The sequence below is a fragment of the Oncorhynchus clarkii genome, chromosome 7, assembly GCF_045791955.1.
Source record: "Oncorhynchus clarkii lewisi isolate Uvic-CL-2024 chromosome 7, UVic_Ocla_1.0, whole genome shotgun sequence".
Taxonomy (NCBI): domain Eukaryota; kingdom Metazoa; phylum Chordata; class Actinopteri; order Salmoniformes; family Salmonidae; genus Oncorhynchus; species Oncorhynchus clarkii.
This window is the reverse complement of record NC_092153.1, coordinates 66,746,750-66,770,502: the sequence shown is the minus strand read 5'-3', so window position 1 is coordinate 66,770,502 and position 23,753 is coordinate 66,746,750. Positions and strand designations below refer to the sequence as shown.

Here is a 23,753-nt window from a genome sequence, read left to right as displayed (position 1 = left end):
CAATTGGGTACTTTTTACACCATTGGAAATGGTTAGTCATATCTGAAAGAGGACAAAATAATGAACGATTTAGGTCTATTTACAAGAAAATACTACAGGTACAGTATGTCTTAGCACTCTGGTTGGAAACACGCACGCGCACATGCACACACACGCATGCGGGCGCACGCGGTTTCAAACGTTTCACTCAAGCTATAATTTGGCACGCGGGTAATGCAGATGATTCCGGAATCAGAGCGGCGATTGGCTAGAGAGACGAGCGTGTCACTCAGGCTCAAGGGAGTTTAAATAACTGTGTTACCTGTCTGTCCCAAACAAACGCTTCTCATCACATCACTTCTTAATGTGACAAACAGCAGCAAAATGAGGAAATATTGGAGCAGTTTCACAGACGTAATATTTAAAAACCCCGCGGCCACTGACACGGTAGGATGATATGCAACTGTCTTGGTGTAACAGTTAATTAAGTCATGGTTGTTGGCGGGAGGAACGATATTTTGACCAAAGCAACTTCATTCTGACGACTGTCTTTTTATTTATTTAATTGGGGAGATTAGCCTACTTATAAAGATAAACGCTTAAAATGTATGAATCGATTAATCGGTAAATATGCTGTTATTCGCGCGGTCCAAATAACAAACAGGTAGAATTATAATTAATCTGGAATGGAGAATTTAACTGTATAGCCTACTTCTCTGTCACGGTTGGGATGCTATTCACTGTAAATGAATAAAAACGAATTCCAGTGTGTTGCACGTATGTAACAATGGCTTGACATTGCCTTCTAAGCTTTATGAAATATGCTCTCACTTACTATGTGCGTGCTTGGGTTATCTGTCTGTGATGCAGGTTAAGGATGACCATGAGAAGCAGCAGCAGGACTCCTATGTGGGCAGCAATGATGAGAATATTGACCGGGGGAACTGGACCAATAAGAGGGAGTACATGTTGTCTATGATTGGCTATGCTGTGGGTCTGGGGAATGTATGGAGGTTCCCCTACCTGGCCTATAAGAATGGAGGAGGTAAGTGGGGACACACCGGTACACACACACACACCAGTGGCTCTCGGTGCAGTTTAAGATTAGGGATGATGATTTTTGAGCATGGCCTAATTTCTATTACAGACTATTGGATAACTGTCATTCATACTCCATTAACCCAGCTCAATGTTTAGTCTATTATATGATACTCGAATTTGCCCAATACCCATCATGAGGTTGCTACAACCTAGCCTACGAATGAAAGTTTATAACGTAGGTACACAGGTTGAGAGACAAATTGGAGTAACCAAGGTGGCGGATGGTGACACATTCAATGCCGCCTTGCACACTCTTGCCATCATCTAGCTGATCTAGGCTGTAGTCACTAGTCCAAACAGTGGCAACACGGAACATCTAAAAGTACAGTTTCAATTGGACAAATTCTGATAGTTTCATCCCGTTTTGTTCCGTTTCCTTCTGTTTAAGAAATGTTTTGCAACAGAATGGGTGAAATGAATCCACCCCTGATCACCTGTTCACCTTCATAGCAGGCACATACAGCATCATCACTTTGCTTGTTGAATAATTCCTTCTCGGATCTCCGCTCTCTCTCCTCTCACCTTTTCCCTTTGCTTGGTGTTAAGTACACAACACAACAGCTGTCTGTGACCAGGTGAAAAAAACGTATCTAAGTCAAACCTTCATACCCTAACTGCTAACCACTGCACAGCCTACATCGAGTGCGGTTACATGCATACAATAATGCGACTATTGTGGATAGTCATCACTCCTGTGTTCCAATGGCACAATATGTTAGCTAATCAAATTTTAGCAATTTAAAAGGCTAATTGATCATTAGGAAACTCTTTTGCAATTATGTTAGCACAGCCGAAAACCTGTTCTGATTTAAAGAAGGAATAAAACTGTCCTTCTTTGGACTGCTTGAGTAGCTGGAGCATCAGCACTTGTGGGTTCGATTACAGGCTCAAAATGGCTATAAACAAAAAACTTTATTCTGAAACTCAGTCTATTCTTGTTCTGAGATATGAAGGCTATTCCATGTGAGAAATTGTCAAGAAACTGAAGATCTGGTACAGTGCTGTGAACTACTCCCTTCACAGAACAATGCAAACTGTCTCTAACCAGAACAGTGAAGAGGCGACTCCGGGATGCTGACCTTCTAGGCAGAGCTCCCTCTGTCCAGTGTCTGTGTTCTTTTGCCCATCTTAATCTTTTATTTTTATTGGCCAGTCTGAGATATGGCTTTTTCTTTTGCAACTCTACCTAGAAGGCCAGCATCCCGGAGTTGCCTCTTCACTGTTGACGTTGAGACAGGAACACGACTTTCCCGAAGCGGATCCTCTGTTTGGTCCACCACCCAGGACAATGGATCAAGACAAGGCTCCCTAAATTTTTATCAGCATATCGAATGCGCGACCCGGGCTGGACTAATTCTGGATCATTGTTACTCTAACTTCCGTGATGCATACAAGGCCCTCCCTCACCCTCCTTTCGGCAAATCTGACCACGACTCCATTTTGTTGCTCCCAGCCTATAGACAGAAACTTAAACAGGGAACGCCCGTGCTCAGGTCTGTTCAACGCTGGTCCCACCAATCTGATTCCATGCTTCAAGATTGCTTTGATCACGTGGACTGGGATATGTTCCGGATAGCGTCGAACAACATTGATGTATATGCTGTTTTGGTGAGCGAGATTATTAGCAAGTGCATCGGTGATGTTGTACCCATGGCGACAATTAAAACCTTCCCCAACCAGAAACCGTGGATTGATGGCAGCATTCAAGCAATACTGAAAGTGCGAACCACTGCTTTTAATCAGGGCAAGGCGGCCGGAAACATGACCGAATACAAACAGTTTAGCTATTCCCTCCAAGGCAATCAAACAAGCTAAGCGTCAGCATGGAGACAAAGTAGAGTCGCAATTCAACGGCTCAGACACGAGAGGTATGTGGCAGGGTCTACAGTCAATCACAGACTACAAAAAGAAAACCAGCCCCGTCGCGGACCCCGATGTCTTGCTCCCAGGCAAACTAAACAAAATCTTTGCTCGCTTTGAGGACAATACAGTGCCACCGACATGGCCCGCTACCAAAACCTGCGGGCTCTCCTTCACCGCAGCCAATGTGAGTAAAACATTTAAACGTGTTTACCCTCGCAAGGCTGCCGGCCCAAACGGCATCCCTAGCCGCGTCCTCAGAGCAATAGCAGACCAGCTGGCTGGTGTGTTTACGGACATATTCAATCAATCCCTATCCTAGTCTGCTGTTCCCACATGCTTCAAGAGGGCCACCATTGTTCCTGTCCCCAAGAAAACTAAGGTAACTGAGCTAAATGACTATCGCCCTGTAGCACTCACTTCCGTCATCATGAAGTGCTTTGAGAGACTAGTCAAGGACCATATCACCTCCACCCTACCTGACACCCTAGACCCATTCCAATTTGCTTACCGCCCCAATAGGTCCACAGACGATGCAATCACACTGCACACTGTCCTAACCAATCTCAACAAGAGGAATACCTATGTAAGAAAGCTTTTCATCGACTACAGCGCAGCATTTAACACCATAGTACCCTCCAAACTCGTCATTAAGTTCGAGACCCTGGGTCTCGACCCCGCCCTGTGCAACTGGGTCCTGGAAATTCTGACGGGCCGCCCCCCAGGTGGTGAGGGTAGGTAACATCTCCACCCCGCTGATTCTCAACATTGGGGCACCACAAGAGTACGTTCTCAGCCCTCTCCTATACTCCCTGTTCACCCATGACTGCGTGGCCTTGCACGCCTCCAACTCAATCATCAAGTTTGCAGACGACACTACAGTGGTAGGCTTGATTACCAACAACGACGAGATGGCCTACAGGGAGGTGAGGGCCCTCAGAGTGTGGTGTCAGGACAATAACCTCACACTCAACATCAACAAAACAAAGGAGATGATTGTGAACTTCAGGAAACAGCAGAGGGAGCACCCTTCTATCCACATCGATTGGACAGTAGTGGAGAAGGTGGAAAGTTTTAAGTTCCTCTGAGTACACATCACGGACAAACTGAAATGGTCCACCCACACAGACAGTGTGGTGATGAATGCGCAACAGCGCCTCTTCAACCTCAGGAAGCTGAAGAAATGTGGCTTGTCACCAAAAACACAAACTTTTACAGAGGCAAAAAGTTGGTACGGCAACTGCTCCGCCCACAACCGCAAGGCTCTCCAGAGGGTAGTGAGGTCTGCACAACGCATCACCGGGCACAATCAACCTGCCCTTCGTGACACCTACACCACCCGATGTCACAGGAAGGCCGAAAAGATCATCAAGGACAACAACCAGCCGAGCCACTGCCTGTTCCCCCCCCTATCATCCAGAAGGCGAGGTCAGTACAGGTGCATCAAAGCTGGGACCGAGAGACTGAAAAACAGCTTCTATCTCAAGGCCATCAGACTGTTAAACAGCCATCACTAACATTGAGTGGCTGCTGCCAACATATTGACTCAAATCTCTAGCCACTTTAATAATAAAAATTGGATGTAATAAATGTCTCACTAGTCACTTTAAACAATGCCACTTTATACAATGCTTACATTACTCATCTCATATGTATATACTGTATTCTATACCATCTACTGCATCTTGCCTATGCCGTTCGGCCATCGCTCACCCATGTATTTATATGTACATATTCTCATTCATTCCTTTACACTTGTGTGTATAAGGTAGTTGTTGTGAAATTGTTAGATTACTTGTTAGATATTACTGCATGGTCGGAACTAGATGCAGAAGCATTTCGCTACACTTGCATTAACATCTGCTAACCATGTGTATGTGACCAATACAATCTGATTTGATTTGCGGGTACTATTTAATGAATGTGCCATTTGAAGACTTGTGAGGCATCTGTTTCTCAAACTAGACACTAATGTACTTGTCCTCTTGCTCAGTTGTGCACCAGGGCCTCCCACTCTTTTTATTCTGGTTATAGCCAGTTTGCGCTGTTCTGTGAAGGGCGTAGTACACAGCGTTATACCAGATCTTCAGTTTCTTGGCAATTTCTTGCATGGAATAGCCTTCATTTCTCAGAACAAGAACAGACTGAGTTTCAGAAGAAAGTTCTTTGTTTCTGGCCATTTTGAGCCTGTAATTGAACCCACAAATGCTGATGCTCCAGATTCTCAACGAGTCTAAAGAAGGCCAGTTTAATTGCTTTTTTAGTCAGCACTAAAGAAGTTCAGCTGGGCTAACATAATTGCAAAAGTTTTTTCTAATGACTAATTAGCTTTTTAAAATGATAAACTTGGATAAGTTAACACAATGTGCCATTGGAACATAGGAGCGATGGTTGCTCATAATGGGCCTATGTACGCCTATGTAGATATTCCATAAAAATCTGCCGTTTCCAGCTACAATAGTCATTTACAACATTAACAATGTATAAACTTTATTTCTGATAATTTTTTGATGTTATTTTAATGGACAAAAGAAATGAGCTTTTCTTTCAAAAACAAGGACATTTCTAAGTGACCCCAAACTTTTGAACAGTATTGTACATTGTTGCGCCCAACACACTTCACTAGCCCTAAAGAGGGAGGCTCGCTTGGCAGGTGCAAGCACATGCACAGAACAAATACACTGCTGGAATGCCTTTTTTATTTTTTTTAATTGCATAATCTGCCTAGTGCCATAACCAGTTTAATATGAAATTATTAGTGTGCATGTAAACGTACCATATTTGCTATTGTCATAGTCAACATAGCTAGGCCTACTAGAACTAACGCATTAATATGCCCACAATCCAATCTATGTGTACAGCTAGCAGTTAGACTGGCAGGCACCGGCGGCAGTACATTACTAAAACCGAAAGCTTACCTTGACTTGGAAGAGTTGCAGTGTTGGATTGCCTTAGCCAGCTAGCTAACATAAATGGCATTCCTCGCTGTTTGAGTCAGGTTGTTGAGTAGGCTATATTAGCTGCCTTAGCTAGCTAAGTGAGTGAAAGGCAATGAACTGCTTATCCTTAATTTAAGAAAATAATTTGTTTAAAACTGTTCAACTATTGTCTTTCTGAGTCAACAACACACCACACTTGATGCACGGCTGTGCTAGCTAGCTGTAGCTTCTGCTTTCAGTTCCAGATTAATTATCTGATCATTTGATTGGATGGACATGTCAATTCATGCTGCAAGAGCTCTGAGGTTGGAGGACGTCCTCCGGAAGTTGTCATAATTACTGTGTACATCTATGGAAGTGGGTGAGAACCGTGAACCTCCTAGGTTTTGTATTGAAGTCAATGTACCAAGAGGAGGATGGAAAATATATTTTTCCTCCACCTACACTATTATTATTCTACCCTAGAAGGTGCTGTTGAGGCTACTGTAGACCCTCATTGCAAAACAGTGTTTTAATAATTTTGGTAAAATTAATATATTTAGTATAGTTTTATCTTATGTTGACATTTAGGTTTTTCTGAAATTCACTGATTAGGATGGTCATCCCCTTCATCTGAGAAGGAGCCTCCACTGACACACACATACACAGTGACCTAAGCTTGCTTAGTGTGCACTAATGACACACCTGTTCAATAGTAACTCAATACCCTAAAACGGGTCCCCAGTTGCATTCAGCCGTGTGCCAATTATTATTTTTCTCTTTCCTTGAGCAGATGGTCGGTCGGGGGCCGGAACATAGTTATAAACTCAGCAAAAAAAGAAACGTCCTCTCATTGTCAACTGCGTTTATTTTCAGCAACATGTGTAAATATTTGTATGAACATAAGATTCAACAACTGAGACAAACTGAACAAGTTCCACAGACATGTGACAAGAAATTGAATAATGTGACCCTGAACAAAGGGGGGTCAAAATCAAAAGTAACAGTCAGTATCTAGTGTGGCCACCAGCTCCATTAGGTACTGCAGTGCATCTCCTCCTCATGGACTGCACCAGATTTGCCAGTTCTTGCTGTGAGATGGTACCCCACTCTTCCACCAAGGCACCTGCAAGTTCCCAGACATTTCTGGGGGGAATGGCCCTAGCCCTCACCCTTCAATCCAACAGGTCCCAAACGTGCTCAATGGGATTGAGATCCAGGGTCTTCGCTGGCCATGGCAGAACACTGACATTCCTGTCTTGCAGGAAATCACGCACAGAACAAGCAATATGGCTGGTGCCATTGTCATGCTGGAGGGTCATGTCAGGATGAACCTGCAGGAGGGTACCACATGAGGGGGGAGGATGTCTTCCCTGTAATGCACAGCATTGAGATTGCCTGCAATGACGACAAGCTCAGTCCGATGATGCGACACACCGCCCCAGACCATGACGGACCCTCCACCTCCAAATTAATCCCGCTACAGAGTACAGGCCTCAGTGTAACGCTCATTCCTTTGACGATAAACGTTAATCCGATCATTACCCCTGGTGAGACAAAACTGTGACTCGTCAGTGACGAGCACTTTTGCCAGTCCTGTCTGGTCCAGCGACGGTGGGTTTGTGCCCAATGGCGACGTTGTTGCCGGTGATGTCTGGTGAGGACCTGCCTTACAACAGGCCTACAAGCCCTCAGTTCAGCCTCTCTCAGCCTATTACGGACAGTCTGAGCACTGATGGAGGGATTGTGCGTTCCTGGTGTAACTCGGACTGTTGTTGTTGCCATGCTGTACCTGTCCCGCAGGTGTGATGTTCGGATGTACCGATCCTGTGCAGGTGTTGTTACACGTGGTCTGCCACTGCGAGGACAATCAGCTCTCCGTCCTGTCTCCCTGTAGTGCTGTCTTGGGCGTCTCACAGTATGGACATTGCAATTTATTGCCCTGACCACATTTGCAGTCCTCATGCCTCCTTGCAGCATGCTTAAGGCACGTTCACGGAGATGAGCAGGGACCCTGGGCATCTTTCTTTTGGTATTTTTCAGAGTCAATAGAAAGGCCTCTTTAGTGTCTTAAGTTTTCATAACTGACCTTAATTGCCTACCGTCTGTAAGCTGTTAGTGTCTTAACGACTGTTCCACAGGTGCATGTTCATTAATTGTTTATGGTTCATTGAACAAGCATTGGAAACGGTGTTTTAAACCACTTGCAATGAAGATATGTGAAGTTATTTGGATTTTTACAAATTATTTTTGATAGACGGGGTCGTTTCTTTTGCTGAGTTTAAATTTCAACATTGCAAATTGACCGCAAAAAAACTAACCGATCACATATTTGACAAAAAACGGAATCATTTAAAACCTTGATAAGCTCACATGCCTCTTTATGCGTGGGTTTACATAGCAACAGATTTCCTAAATTTAAAATCACTTGAAGCTTATTTCCTGGTGATTTTAGTCTTATGTCCCAAAATAATTATAAGTGTCAGAACTTGGGGGGCCTAATAAAATCACCTACTGGCCAACTCTGTCCCGCAGGCCGCCTATTTGGGAATCCTACCCTATAATCACTTATAAACTAGACCATGGCAGAACATTCTTAAAGATTCATTTCAGATTATTGTAGTTAAGCCCATATATGCTTCCACCATCCACTGGCTACCTCATATTCCTGCATTTGTTATTAGTGTCAAGTTTTCTGTCCTCTCTGTCTCTAGGTGCTTTCCTCATCCCGTATGTCATCATGCTGGCTGTTGCTGGTATACCTCTGTTCTTCCTGGAGAGTTCCTTTGGTCAGTTCTGCAGCCAAGGCCCTGTCAATGTGTGGCGGGCTCTGCCCATATTTCAGGGTAAGACTAAGCCTTGTACCCCTAATTTACCACCTAAGCCCAAACCGGTCCCAATTCAATGTCTACCCATTACTCTTGGTCTCAACCCTTCAATATTTGCAGATACAGTATGTAAGGTATAAGCTATGTTTTTGGAACCTTCACCACTATACTGCTTATACCTAGCCAGACTCTTCAGATCTGCAGACATTGAAGGGTAAAGGGCCAAAGGGAATGGTTAAGGAGTGGATTGGGACCAGCTGTATGACTTTTTTTTCCACTTCAAGGAACTCATCCATTCCCTTCACCACTCAGACCTTTTGGGGAGTGTTTGCTACTACTCTCTGTTTGAATGTTGTGTGAGCAGCCAGCCCATTACACAACGGGATCAGCTTTATTGACCTTAGAGGAAAATTGTCTGAAGTTTGTTTGAGCAGTGTATTAATGGTTAACCATATGACCTGAATCTAAACTCGATGTATGAGCTGGAGGAACGATCAGTCTAGACCCAGGGCTAACCCTATAAGGCTGCTAGTCCATTTACTGTATGTACCCAGCCCCTGAGCTAACTTATAACCCTACCAAGCCCAATGGGTTACTGTATCACTCTGTCAGACTGGCCTCTAGCTGCTGAATGTGCCAAAACACAGAACACATTCATGGTGCATATTGGACCAAGTCCTTCTCTACTGCTATTGGTTAGTTATAAAACTGTCAAGGGTAGTGTTTCCAAATTCTGGTTTTTGTTTTTAACCCTAGCACTACGTAACGCACCTGATTCACATTTGTTGTTTATTCCAATCCGGTGTGTAGCGCTAGAGCAAATGTGCACCCTTTTTGGATCCCCGGAACCAGGATTAAGAAATATTGCTCTAGGATGTGCATGTAAGCAATTTCTTAGTAATACTTGTTTGTGAGCTGAAATAAAAGATCCTAGAAATTGTCCATAAGCACATCTTATTTTGTTATTATGTTTAGCACAAATTTGTTTACATCCTCATTAGTGATAATTTCTCCTTTGGCAAGATAATCCATTCACCTGATAAGTGTGGTATATCATTACACAGGTGAACTGGGGACAAAAAGCCACAAATGTTTTGTCACATAACACAATGCCACATGTTTTGAGGGAGTGTTCAATTGGCATGCTGACTGCAGGAATGTCCACCAGAACTGTTGCCAGAGAATTTTATGTTTTAGAGAATTTGGCAGTACGTCCAACTGGCCTCACAACCGGAGACCACCTGCAACCACGCCAGCCCGTGACCTCCACATCCAGCTTTTTCACTTCCACCCATACAGCTGGTGAAACTGTGGGTTTGCACAAATGAAGAATTTCAGCACTAACTGTCAAACCGTGTCATGGAAGCTCATCAGCTTGCTCGTTGACTTGACTGCTGTTTGGCGTTTTAACCGACTTCAGTGGGCAAATGCTCATCTTCGATGGCCACTTGCACGCTAGAAAAGTGTGCTTTTTGTGTGGTGACAGGCATAAGCTACGGGCAACGAACACAATTGCATTTTATTAATGGCAATTTTGAATGTACACAGATGAAAATGAAATTACCCCTTGATCATGTTTGGGATGCTCTGGGTCGACATGTACGACAGCGTGTTCCAGTACCCGCCAATTTCCAGGAACTTCGCACAGCCATTGAAGAGGAGTGGGACAATATTCCACAGGCCACAATCAACAGCCTGATCAACTCTATACAAAGGAGATGTGTCGCACTGCATGAGGCAAATGGTGATCACACCAGATACTGACTGGTTTTCTGATCCACGCACCTACTTTTATTTCTTTTTTCTTTTTTTAAGGTATCTGTGACCAACAGATGCATATTTGTATTCCCTGTCATGTGAAATCCATAGATTAGGGCCTAATGAATGTATTTAAAGTGACTGAGTTTCTTATATGAACTGTAACTCAGTAAAATCTTTCGAATTGTGTATTTGTGGTCAGTGTAATTTTTGTACATTGCCACTGTAGTTATTCTTTCACATGCTTTGGTGGATACATCATACCATAGAATGTCTCACTTCCCATGTGTTCTCTGTTATGTCTTCCTTGGAAAATAGAATGTTTTCCTCAATGGGACTTCCTTGATTAGATACATCTCAAGATGAGGAACTACAATGTGACTGGTTGACCAGTATACCAGGAAGCACTGGTTCTGTCTGTTTGCCTTTCGGCTGAATCAGTATGTGATAAAGATTGAACTTCACAGAACTTATCAATAAAGTCACTGCTATCAGGGATGGTGACGATTCAATCTATTCAGGAAGTGAATTGAAATTCAAATATTGAAGAATCCGCCTTGATTTACATCTAACTCAATTCCTGCTCTCTCTCCTCACTCTCCCTTTCCATATCCTCTCCAGGTGTGGGTGTAGCTATGGTTTTGGTCAGTACGTTAGTAGGCATCTACTACAACGTCATCATTGCCTACAGTCTTTACTACATGTTTGCCTCATTCCAGTCCCCTCTGCCATGGAGTGACTGTTTCTACTGGTCCAACAGCAATTGTAGCCTCACACCTAGAGGTACCTGTTTTATAATGTTGTGTCTCATCTAAAGATGTAGTGAAGTTTCCCTGTTGTGCAGCTTTTACTCTTCTATCATGTTAATTAGGCTCCAAACAAAATAACCTTGACCAATATTTTCCATTACCTGACATTAATGTTTTCCATGATATGCTTTAATGAACATGACCTAGCTGAACCTGAACAGAGTGCCATGTAACTTTACCACTCTGACAATGGCTTCTGACCTCTACAGAAGTGTGCAACAATACCCTAGCTGCCAACTGGAGTGAACCAGTAATTGTAGCCAACATGACGCTGTGGGAGAATGAGACTTGCCCAAAGGAAAACATCATCAGCATCCCAGTACAGAGCCCCAGCGAACAGTATTGGGAGTGAGTAACACACACACACTTGATTCAATTTCACTAAGTTGAAAATACTTCAGAGGTCACACAGGTTGTGTTGAATGCCAGGTTGTCTCTATAATGCTATGTTGAAACTGATCCTGTCTGTAAGATTGACCACCTTACAGTCAGACAATCTCTTTGTCTATCCCCAGCCTGGTGGCCTTACAAAGGTCCAGTGGTCTGGATGAGACCGGTCCGGTGGTCTGGCATCTGGCTCTCTGTCTGCTACTGGGATGGCTGTTCATCGCTGCTGCCCTTTACAAAGGCATCAAGTCCTCAGGAAAAGTCTGTATGACCCATTTCCTGTTTGTGTGTGATAGTGATGTGCGGGTTGACCCATAACCCACAATCGCCGCAGTTATATTCACGAGGCGGGCAGGTTTAGGGTCATGAAATATTGTATAAAGGGAAAATGATACCTTTCATTATTTTAGGCTAGCTGGCATTAGTGCATAAACTTTAGGGCCTAACTGTACATGCACCAAGTAGCTTACATGCCAGTCGCCAAATGCATTTGGAACGGGCAGGACAAGTTAACGTCGATCCAAGGAGGGAAAAAAAGGACAATGTCTGAGTTTAGAGAAAAGCTGCGAAATGGAGAGTTGAAAATAAAGACAAGGGAGGGCCAGAAAAGTTATATTTGAAGTGGTCAAAGAGGATGATAGCAGTGCTGGCTATGTTATGTGTGGTTGTCAAATTTGTACAGTGCCTCAGTCACAAGACGGGGACTTCAAATAGGCCTATAGCACGTCAAGGGAATTGTAGCCTACTGTTGATGGGTTAAATGGAAACTGAAATCTGGACACTGACTGTAGGTCTATAACCGCTCACTTAGCCTTAATATTAACACCTGCAGAATTTAATCATTTCTTGCAGTAAAATGATACAGAAAATGTAGGCAACATTTTTACTCACAGGAGTGGAGCAATATGATTTCTTTCTTTCAGCTTCTTGAGAGAATGCAAATCTGCAGTTAGATACAGTTTGTCGCAGTGCAATCTTTATCAGCATCATAAAAGATTATACTATTTCAACCACAAAATATGCATCCAAGCTGAACTGAAATCTTATGAGAAACACGTTGGGTTGTTTTCACAGCTTTCTATTTCCTTACAACCGGTCAAACTGAAATTATTTGGAAATTTTACACATCTTTTAAGTTTTAGTTATTTCATTTTCTTGCCGGTCCCTAAACATCTTTGCTCCATGGAAGTATCAGAGATGACTGAGAAATTTATCGATGTCAACTAGATTCTGGTAAGCAAGGGTTTATTTAGTCTTGGGCAACAATGACAGAAGAGATGCTGCATGTATCTAATTATAGACAAGTTGACTTACAAATAGCCTACCAAAACATTAGAAGTTACAAGCAAAAACATATCTGAAATCAGGCCAACTTAGTACTAAAAAAACAAAAACCTTACAGTAACCTACACCATTTTCTATATTAGAGGGTTAGGGTCGGGTGCGGGCCTCCGTTTAAAACTTATTACATATAGTTGGGTGGTTGTCGATGGGTTATTAGCAATTGCGGGCGAACAAAGAGCTGACCTGCTCCCCACTAGTGTGTGAGTTGGTCCTGTCTTTCTAATCTGTGTCTTTCGGATGTGCATGTGTCCCTCTAATATTTGTGTGTGTCTGTCCCCAGGTGGTGTATTTCACCGCTACGTTTCCCTATGTGGTGTTGCTGATTCTTCTGATCCGGGGAGTTACACTAGAGGGCGCCAGAGACGGGATCGAGTTCTACATTGGCTCCCAGTCCAACCTCACAAAACTGGGCGAGGCAGAGGTTAGAGCCTAACCTCTTACCTGTCAACACAAAATACACATGCTTGACTGAAGTAACTAAATAGTAGGTCTTTCTGGCAGGTGTGGAGAGATGCAGCCACACAGATCTTCTATTCTCTGTCAGTAGCGTGGGGTGGTGTCACGGCCCTGTCTTCATATAACAAGTTCCACAACAATGTGTTCAAGGACGCACTGACCGTCTGCCTCACCAACTGTGGTATGACTCAAACACCACACACGCACCAGATGGATGCTAATGGCATCATAAAGAAGAACTTTCAAGGTTTCATTCTGTTCCGGTACATCGTTTTTCCTTTCCCGTTTTAATGTCACTCTATAGGTACCAGTGTGTTTGCAGGCTTCGCCATCTTCTCCATCTTAGGTCACATGGCTCATGTCTATGGAAAGCCTGTATCCGAGGTGGCCCAAGCAGGTGAGTAGTACACCACTGTCTAGTGTTTAGCTTTACCTTACTGACACAATAGCCACTTAACAAACACTAACAAAGTGTGCGCGTGTGCATGCGTGTAGGTTTTGGACTAGCATTTATTGCGTACCCTGATGCCCTGTCCAAGCTGCCAATTTCTCCTCTTTGGTCCATCCTCTTCTTCTTCATGCTGCTCACCCTTGGACTGGACTCGCAGTTCGCTGGCATAGGTCAGTCAGACACACACACATCCATGCACATGGGACACACACGCCAGGGTATTTCACTTACTGCCAACTATTTGGGGTATTTCAATTACTTTCAAAAACATTTGGAAGTAAGTATTTATATATATATATATATATATATTTTTTTTTTTTAAAGACCAGTAGTTGAATATTGGAATGTATTTGGAAATACACTTGGAAAGTTTTTGAAAATACTCATACACTCCCATGCATTTAAAGATGCACTATGCAGAAATTGCTCTGCCACTTCCTGACTGCTAAAATTCGAATAGTTCACCTAATTTCAGTGTGTGACAAAACAAGCAAGTATAGTGTAGAGAGTCATTGTAGCATCTAAAACGCTGTGAAATATATTTTCCATAACAAAAAATATTGTATTTTCAGCTGTTTGACGTTGGTGTACAAAATACTAAAATGTATTTAAACAAAAAATAGTTTGGACACCTACTCATTCCAGGATTTTTCTTTATTCTACATTGTCAAATAATAGTGAAGACATCAAAACTATGAAATAACACATGGAATCGTGTAGTAACCAAAAAAGTGTTCAACAAAAAAATATATTTGAGATATTTCAAAGTAGCCACCATGACAGCTTTGCACACTGTTGACATTCTCTCAACCAGCTTCAGGAGGTTATCACCTGGAATGCTTTCCCATCAGTCTTGAAGGAGTTCCCACATTTGCTGAGCTCTTGTTGGCTGCTTTTCCTTCACTCTGCGGTCCAACTCATCCCAAACCATCTCAATTGGGTTGAGGTCGGGGGATTGTGGAGGCCAGGTCATCTGAAGCAGCACTCCATCACTCTCCGTCTTGGTCAAATAGCCCTTACACAGCCGGGAGGTGTGTTGGGTCATTGCTCTGTTGAAAAACAAATGATAGTACCACTAAGCGCAAACCAGATGGGATGGCGTATCGCTGCAGAATGCTGTGGTAGCGATGCTGGTTAAGTGTGCCTTGAATTCTAAATAAATCAGTGTCACAAGAAAAGCACTATCACACCACCGCTCATATTTCTTGGCCCAAGCAAGTCTCCTCTTCTTATTGGTGTCCTTTTAGTAGTGGTTTCTTTGCAGCAATTCAACCATGATGGCCTGATTCACATAGTCTCCTCTGAATAGCATTTATTTGGGCTGGTTACTAATGAACTTATCCTCTGCAGCAGAGGTATCTCTGGGTCTTCCTTTCCTGGGGCGGTCCTCATGAGAGCCAGTTTCATCATTTTGCGACTACACTTGAAGAAACTTTCAAAGTTCTTACTTTTCCGGATTGACTGACCATCATGTGCTAAAGTTATGGTAGACTGTTTCTCTTTGCTTATTTGAGCTGTTCTTGCCATGATATGGACTTGGTATTTTACCAAATAGAGCTATCTTCTGTAAACCACCAATACCTTGTCACAACACAACTGCTTGGCTCAAATGCATTTAAGAAGGAAATAAATTCAACAAATGCACTTTTAACAAGGCACACCTGTTAATTGAAATGTAATCCAGGTGACTACCTCATGAAGCTGGTTGAGAGAATACCAAGAGTGTGCAAGGGTGGATACTTTGATGAATCTCAAGTGTGAAATATATTTTGATTTGTTTAACACTATTTGTTTGGTTACTACATGATTCCATATTGCTTAGGTTTGATGTATTTTACAATGTAGAAAGTAATAAAAAATAAGGAAGCCCTTGAGTGAGTGTCCAAACTTTTGACTGGTAGTGTAATTACTCTTTACTCAGTACTTTGTTGAAGCACCTTTGGCAGTGAATACAGCCTCAAGTATTCTTTGGGTATAACGCTACAAGCTTGGCACACCTGTATTTGGGGAGTTTCTCCCATTCTACTCTGCAGATCCTTTCAAGCTCTGTCAGGTTGGATGGGGAGCATTGCTGCACAGATATTTTCAGGTCTCTCCAGAGATGTTCCATTGTGTTCAAGTCCGGGCTCTGGCTGAGCCACTCAAGAATATTCAGAGACTTGTGCCAAAGCCGCTCCTGCATTGTCTTGGCTGTGTGCTTAAGGTTGTTGTCCTGTTGGAAGGTGGAACTTTGCCCCAAAGTGAGGTCCTGCTCACTCTAGAGCAGGTTTTCATCAAGGATCTCTCTCTGTACTTTGCTCTGTTCAGGTGAGACTTGAAATTGAGCTCAGGCACATCCTGTTTCCATTGATCGTCCTTGATGTTTCCACAACTTGATTTGGAGTACACCTGTGGTAAATTCAATTGATTGGACATGATTTGGAAAGGCGCACACACCTGTTAAGTAAGGTCCCACAGTTGACAGTGTGTCACGTTCAGACCATAGTTCTGTTATTTTATTCTTTGTTTTAGTATGGTCAGGGCGTGAGTTGGGGTGGGCAGTCTGTTTGTTTTTCTATGTTGGTTTTTGTGTTCGGCCTTGTATGGTTCTTAATCAGAGGCAGGTGTCGTTAGTTGTCTCTGATTGAGAATCATACTTAGGTAGCCTGGGTTTCACTGTTGGGTTGTGGGTGTTTGTTTCAGTGTGAGTGTTTGGTCACATGGTACTGTTTCGGTTTTGGTATATTCACGTCATCGTTTATTGTTTTGATTCAGTGCTTTCTTTTATTAAAATCATCATGAACACGTGCTGCGCTTTGATCTGATCCTTACTCCTCCTCAGACGAAGAGGACGATATCCGTTACACAGTGCATGTCAGAGCAAAAACCAAGCCATGAGGTTGAAAGAATTGTCCGTAGAGATCTGAGACAGGATTGTGTCGGCACAGATCTGGGGAAGGGTACCAAAACCTTTTTGCAGCATTGAAGGTCCCCATCAACACAGTGGCCTCCATGATTCTTAAGTGGAAGAAGTTTGGAACCACCAAGAGTCTTCCTAGACCTGGCCGCACGGAAACTCTGAGCAATCGGGGGAGAAGGGCCTTGGAGGTGACCAAGAACCCAATGGTCACTCTGACAGAGCTCCAGAGTTCATCTGTGGAGATGGGAGAAACTTCCAGAACGACAACATCTCTAAAGCACTCCACCAATCAGGCTTTTTATGGTAGAGTGGCCAGACGGAAGCCACTCCTCAGTGAAAGGCGCATGACAGCTTGCTTGTAATTAGCCAAAAGGCACCTAAAGGACTTTCAGACCATGAGAAACAAGATTCCTTGGTCTGATGAAACCAAGATTGAACTCTTTGACCTGAATGCCAAATGTCACGTCTGGGGGAAATCTGGCAGCATCACGCTGTGTGAATTTTTATTTTTATTTTCTCAGCAGTAGGACTGGGAGACTAGGCAGGATCGAGGGAAAGTTAAACGCTGGAAAGTGCAGACATCCTTGCTGAAAACCTGCTCAGGACTTCAGAATGGGTAGAAGGTTCACTTTCCAACAGAACAACCCTAATCACACAGCCAAGACAACGCAGGAGTGGCTTCGGGACAAGTCTCTGAATGTCCTTGAGTGGCCCAGCCAGACCCTGGACTTGAACCCAATCTCTGGAGAGACCAGAAAATAGCTGTGCAGTGACGCTCCCCATCCAACCTGACCGAGCTTGAGAAAAATGTGAGAAACTCCCGAAATACCGGTGTGCCAAGCTTTTAGCGTCATGGTCAAGAAGACTCAAGGCTGTAATCGCTGCCAACGGTGCTTCAACGAAGTACTGAGTAAAGGGTCTGAATACATATGAATATATGATATTTCAGGTTACATTTGTTTATAAATGTGTTGAAATAAACTGTTTGTGCTTTGTCATTATGGGGTATTGTGTAGATTGATGGGGAAAAAAGTTTTGATACATTTTAGGCTGTAACGTGAAATCGTGAAGGGGTCTGAATACTTTCCGTGTGTGTTTGCACACACACACACACACTCCTAACTAGACCTGGACAGTGACCTCTGACTCTTGCCGTGTTCCCTCAGAGGTCATCTCCACCTGCCTACAGGATGCCTTCCCTGAGAGGTTCAAATCAAAACGCTCTATCATCTCTGTGGGAACCTGTGCCATCCTTTTCCTGCTCGGCCTGCCGTGCGTAACCCAGGTAAATCCTTAGTTACCATAACTAAAATAGGTCCTTAGATACCACAATTTCGTTCACATTAATTTATTGCGAATGCGTGTGATTACTGTCTGTGTGTAACTCCAGGCAGGGATATATTGGGTGACTCTGATGGATCAGTTCTGTGCTGGCTTTGTTCTACTGATCGCTGCTCTGCTGGAGCTTGTTGGGGTATTCTACTTCTACGGTAAATGGAAGTATATTACATGTTATAGCTACATCTACAGAATATATTGTGTGATGGGTACATGTAGAGGATTTTTTATGTTATCAAATGTATTTATATAGCCCTTCGTACATCAGCTGATATCTCAAAGTGCTGGGCAGAAACCCAGCCTGAACCCCAAACGGCAAGCAATGCAGGGGTAGAAGCACGGTGGCTAGGAAAAACTCCCTAGAAAGGCCAAAACCTAGGAAGAAACCTATAGAGGAACCATCCTATGAGGGGTGGCCAGTCCTCTTCTGGCTGTGCCAGGTGGAGATTATAACAGAACATGGCCAAGATGTTCAAATGTTCATAAATGACCAGCATGGTCAAATAATAATAATCACAGTAGTTGTCGAGGGTGCAGCAAGTCAGCACCTCAGGAGTAAATGTCAATTGGTTTTTCATAGCCGGTCATTAAGAGTATCTCTACCAATCCTGCTGTCTGCAGAGAGTTGAAAACAGCAGGTCTGGGACAGGAAGCACGTCCGGTGAACAGGTCAGGATTCCATAGCCGCAGGCAGAACAGTTGAAACTGGAGCAGCAGCACGGCCAGGTAGACTGGGGACGGCCAGGTGGACTGGGGACAGCAAGGAGTCATCATGCCAGGTAGTCCTGAGGCATGGCCCTAGGGCTCAGGTCCTCCGAGAGAAAGAGAGAATTAGAGAGAGCATACTTAAATTGACACAGGACACCAGATAAAAGACAGGAGAAGTACTCCAGATATAACAAACTGACCCTAGCCCCCCGACACATAAACTACTGCAGCATAAATACTGGAGGCTGAGACAGGAGGGGTCAGGAGACACTGTCGCCCCATCCGATGATACCCCTAGGCAGGGCCAAACAGGAAGGATATAACCCCACCCACTTTGCCAAAGCACAGCCCCCACACCACTAGAGGGATATCTTCAACCACCAATTTACCATCCTGAGACAAGGCCAAGTATAGCCCACAAAGATCTCCGCCACGGCACAACCCAAGGGGGGACGCCAACCCAGACAGGAAGATCACGTCAGTGACTCAACCCACTCAAGTGACGCACCCCTCCTAGGGACGGCATGAAGGAGCACCAGTAAACCAGTGACTCAGCCCCTGTAATAGGGTTAGAGGCAGATAATCCCAGTGTAGAGAGGGGAACCGGCCAGGCAGAGAGCAAGTTCGTTTCGTTGCTCCAGAGCCTTTCCGTTCACCTTCACACTCCTGGGCCAGACTACACTCAATCATATGACCCACTGAAGAGATGAGTCTTCAGTAAAGACTTCAAGGTTGAGACCGAGTCTGCGTCTCTCACATGGAAAGGCAGACCATTCCATAATAAATGGAACTCTATGGGAGAAAACCCTGCCTCCAGCTGTTTGCTTAGAAATTCTAAGGACAATTAGGAGGCCTGCGTCTTGTGACCGTAGCGTATGTGTAGGTATATACGGCAGGACCAAATCAGAGAGATGGGTAGGAGCAAGCCCATGTAATGCTTTGTAGGTTAGCAGTAAAACCTTGAAATCAGCCCTTGCCTTAACAGAAAGCCAGTGTAGGGAGGCTAGCACTGGAGTAATATGATCAAATGTTTTGGTTCTAGTCAGGATTCTAGCAGCCGTATTTAGCACTAACTGAAGTTTATTTAGTGCTTTATCCGGGTAGCCGGAAAGTAGAGCATTGCAGTCGTCTAACCTAGAAGTAATAAAAGCATGGATACATTTTTCTGCATCATTTTTGGACAGAAAGTTTCTGATTTTTGCAATGTTACGTAGAGGGAAAAAATCTGTCATTGAAACAGTCTTGATATGTTCGTCAAAAGAGAGATCAGGGTCCAGAGTAACGCTGAGGTCCTTCACAGTTTTATTTGAGACGACTGTACAACCATCAAGATTAATTGTCAGATTCAACAGAAGATCTCTTTGTTTCTTGGGACCTAGAACAAGTATCTCTGTTTTGTCCGAGTTTAAAAGTAGAAGGTTTGCAGCCATTCACTTCCTTATGTCTGAAACACAGGCTTCTAGCGAGGGCAATTTTGGGGCTTCACCATGTTTAATTGAAATGTACAGCTGTGTGTCATCCGCATACCAGTGAAAGTTAACATTATGTTTTCGAATGCCATCCCCAAGAGGTAAAATATATAGTGAAAACAATAGTGATCCTAAAACGGAACCTTGAGGAACACCGAAATTTACAGTTGATTTGTCAGAGGACAAACCATTCACAGAGACAAACTGATATCTTTCCGACAGATAAGATCTAAACCAGGCCAGAACTTGTCCGTGTAGACCAATTTGCATTTCCAATCTCTCCAAAAGAACGTGGTGATCGATGGTATCAAAAGGAGGAGGACAGGAGCACGAGGACAGATGCAGAGCCTCGGTCTGATGACATTAAAAGGTCATTTACCACCTTCACAAGTGCAGTCTCAGTGATATGATGGGGTCTAAAACCAGACTGAAGCATTTCGTATACAGTGTTTGTCTTCAGGAAGGCAGTGAGTTGCTGCGCAACAGCTTTTTCAAACAAATTTGAGAGGAATGGAAGATTCGATATAGGCCAATAGTTTTTTATATTTTCTGGGTCAAGGTTTGGCTTTTTCAAGAGAGGCTATGGAGGGGCTGTATTGTCATTGCTTTTGTCCAATCACTATGCACATCACTGAGTATACCAAACATTAGGGTGCCCCCCTCCCCCATTTTCCCCCTCAGAACAGCCTCAATTCATTGGAGCACGGACTCAACAAGGTGCTGAAAGCGTTCCACAGGGCTGCTGGCCCATGTTGATTCCAATGCCTCCACCAGTTGTCAAGTTGGCTGGATGTCCTTTGGGCAGTGGATGAAACTCCAGCAGCATTGCAGTTATTGACACAAACTGGTGCACCTGGCACCTACTTCCATAACCCGTTCAAAGGCACTTCAATATTTTGTCTTGCCCATTCACCCTCTGAATGGCACACATACACAATCATGTCTCAAGACTTAAAAATCCTTCATCCTGTCTCTTCTTCTTCATCTATACTGATTTTGAAGTGGATTTAACAAGTGACATCAATGAGGGATCATAGTTTTCACCTGGCTTAACCTGGTCATTGGAAAGAGCAGGTGTTCTCAATGTTTTGTATACTCAGTGTATATTTTGCATGTTATATTATAGCTATATACAGTATAGTACATGTTATAGAGTATGGCACATTCTGTGTTTGTTTGAAGGAGGAAATCGTTTCATTAAGGACATAGAGATGATGATTGGGACGAGGAGCTCTCTCTTCTGGCTGTGGTGGAGAGCATGCTGGTTTTTCATCACTCCTGCTGTCATCACTGTGAGTAATCTCTCTGTCTTTCTCTTAATAATTTAGATTCTATCCTACCTGGCTCTCTGTTCCAGTGTCCTCATTTCTTTAACCCCTGTTCTCTGGCACGCATACACACTTCCCTAATGCATGTGTGTGTTGTGTAGGTGATCTTGGTGTGGTCGTTGTTGACTTTCCGTCCGCCATCCTACGGTACGGTGCAGTACCCTGCGTGGGGTGTGGCTCTGGGATGGTGTATGATCGCTTTCTGTCTCATCTGGATACCCCTCGTCGCCATCTGGAAAATACTCTGTGCCCAAGGAAACCCGTGGCAGGTAGGTGTGTCTGGCAGAGATGTGGATGCTTAGGACTTCTGAGAGTGTTTGGAACTTCTCCTGGAATTGTCAATCCTTTTTTTAGCCAGGTATCAAACCCAGGCCCTGGAAAGTTCAGGTCAAAATGCATGCAGTATATCAAATCAAACTCCCCAAATACAGGTGTGCCAAGCTTGTAGTGTCATACCCAAGAAGACTCTAGGCTGTAATTGCTGCCAAAGGTGCTTCAACTAAGTACTGCGTAAATGGTCTGAATACTTATGTAAATTTGTCATTTCTGTTTATTTTAAAATGTTTATACATTTGCAAAATGACTACGAACCTGTTTTTTTGTTTTTCCTAGTGATTACAGGGTATTGTGTTTTAGATTGAGGGATTAAAACCAATTCCATTTTAGAAGGCTGTAACGTAGTAATGTGGAAAGTCAAGAGTTCTGAATTCTTTCCTAATGCCCTGTATACAGGGAGTACCAGTACCAAGTCGATGTGCAGAGGTAATTGAGTTAGCTATGTACATATATGTAGGGGTAAAGTGACTAGGCAACAGGATAGATAATAGACAGTGGCATGTGTGTGTGGCATGTGTGTGTGGCATGTTATGAGTTGTAGATTCAGGCTGAGGGTCAGCATCAGATATGTCATGATTATGTCATGAAAGGCCAAAATCTAGGAAGAAACCTAGAGAGGAACCAGGCTATGTGGGGTGGCCAGTCCTCTTCTGGCTTTGCCAGGTGGAGATCATAACAGAGCATGGCCAAGATGTTCAAATGTTCATAAATGACCAGCATGGTCCAATAATAATAAGGCAGAACAGTTGAAACTGGAGCAGCAGCACGGCCAGATGGACTGGGGACAGCAAGGAGTCATCATGTCAGGTAGTCCTGAGGCATGGTCCTAGGGCTCAGGTCCTCCGAGAGAGAGAGAGAGAGAGAGAGAGAATTAGAGAGAGCGCACTTAAATTCACACAGGACACCGAATAGGACAGGAGAAGTACTCCAGATATAACAAACTGACCCTAGCCCCCCGACACAAACTACTGCAGCATAAATACTGGAGGCTGGGACAGGAGGGGTCAGGAGACACTGTGGCCCCATCCGAGGACACCCCCGGACAGGGCCAAACAGGAAGGATATAACCCCACCCACTTTGCCAAAGCACAGCCCCCACACCCCTAGAGGGATATCTTCAACCACCAACTTACCATCCTGAGATAAGGCCGAGTATAGCCCACAAAGATCTCCGCCACGGCACAACCCAAGGGTTGTGACTCAACCCACTCAAGTGACGCACCCCTCCCAGGGACGGTATGAAAGCCCCAGTAAGCCAGTGACTCAGCCCCTGTAATAGGGTTAGAGGCAGAGAATCCCAGTGGAAAGAGGGGAACCGGCCAGGAAGAGACAGCAAGGGCTGTTCGTTGCTCCAGAGCCTTTCCGTTAACCTTCCCACTCCTGGGCCAGACTACACTCAATCATATGACCCACTGAAGAGTGGGTCATATGATTCTGCCTGTGTCTCTCCAAGCATCCTCTCTATTACAGTGCATTGTGTCTCTGTCTGCAGCGTATGTGTGCTGTGTGTTCTCCTGTGGAGGGTTGGGGTCCATACCTGGAGGTCCACCGTGGCGGGCGTTATACAGACGGACAGCGGTACTATAGGAAGAACTCTCTCCACCTGCCAGACAACAATGTTTACCACATCTCCAACCACCTCACACGCCTCTAACCCCCTGGGGGGGTGTGTGTGTATGGTGTCAACATTTTGGTATCACCACTTTTCATAAGATTTTTATAAGCGTTGTATACTTGTTTTTTTTACCACTATCTGATCACATTGATTCATGCTTAGTTTCACT

The 23,753-nt window shown here is 44.0% G+C and overlaps 1 protein-coding gene across 1 annotated transcript; it reads left to right on the top strand.

Moving 5' to 3' along the window:
* The first annotated feature begins 344 nt into the window (after positions 1–344).
* On the top strand, positions 345–23,734 carry LOC139413702 (solute carrier family 6 member 14). Its single transcript, XM_071161384.1, has 15 exons — positions 345–426; positions 850–1,024; positions 8,573–8,704; positions 11,066–11,227; positions 11,463–11,601; positions 11,769–11,901; positions 13,265–13,405; positions 13,486–13,621; positions 13,745–13,837; positions 13,936–14,061; positions 17,957–18,075; positions 18,181–18,280; positions 21,488–21,597; positions 21,735–21,902; positions 23,462–23,734. The coding sequence occupies exons 1-15, from the start codon at positions 364–366 to the stop codon at positions 23,621–23,623; spliced, it is 1,959 nt and encodes a 652-aa protein (XP_071017485.1). The 5' UTR covers positions 345–363; the 3' UTR covers positions 23,624–23,734.
* Positions 23,735–23,753: the final 19 nt, after the last annotated feature.

Coding starts and splice junctions, on each gene's coding strand:
- LOC139413702 (XM_071161384.1), top strand. CDS start 364: ATGAGGAAATATTGGAGCAGTTTCACAGACGTAATATTTAAAAACCCC. Junction 427..849: donor ACCCCGCGGCCACTGACACG/GTAGGATGATAT, acceptor TCTGTGATGCAG/GTTAAGGATGACCATGAGAA. Junction 14,062..17,956: donor CTCGCAGTTCGCTGGCATAG/GTCAGTCAGACA, acceptor GTGTTCCCTCAG/AGGTCATCTCCACCTGCCTA.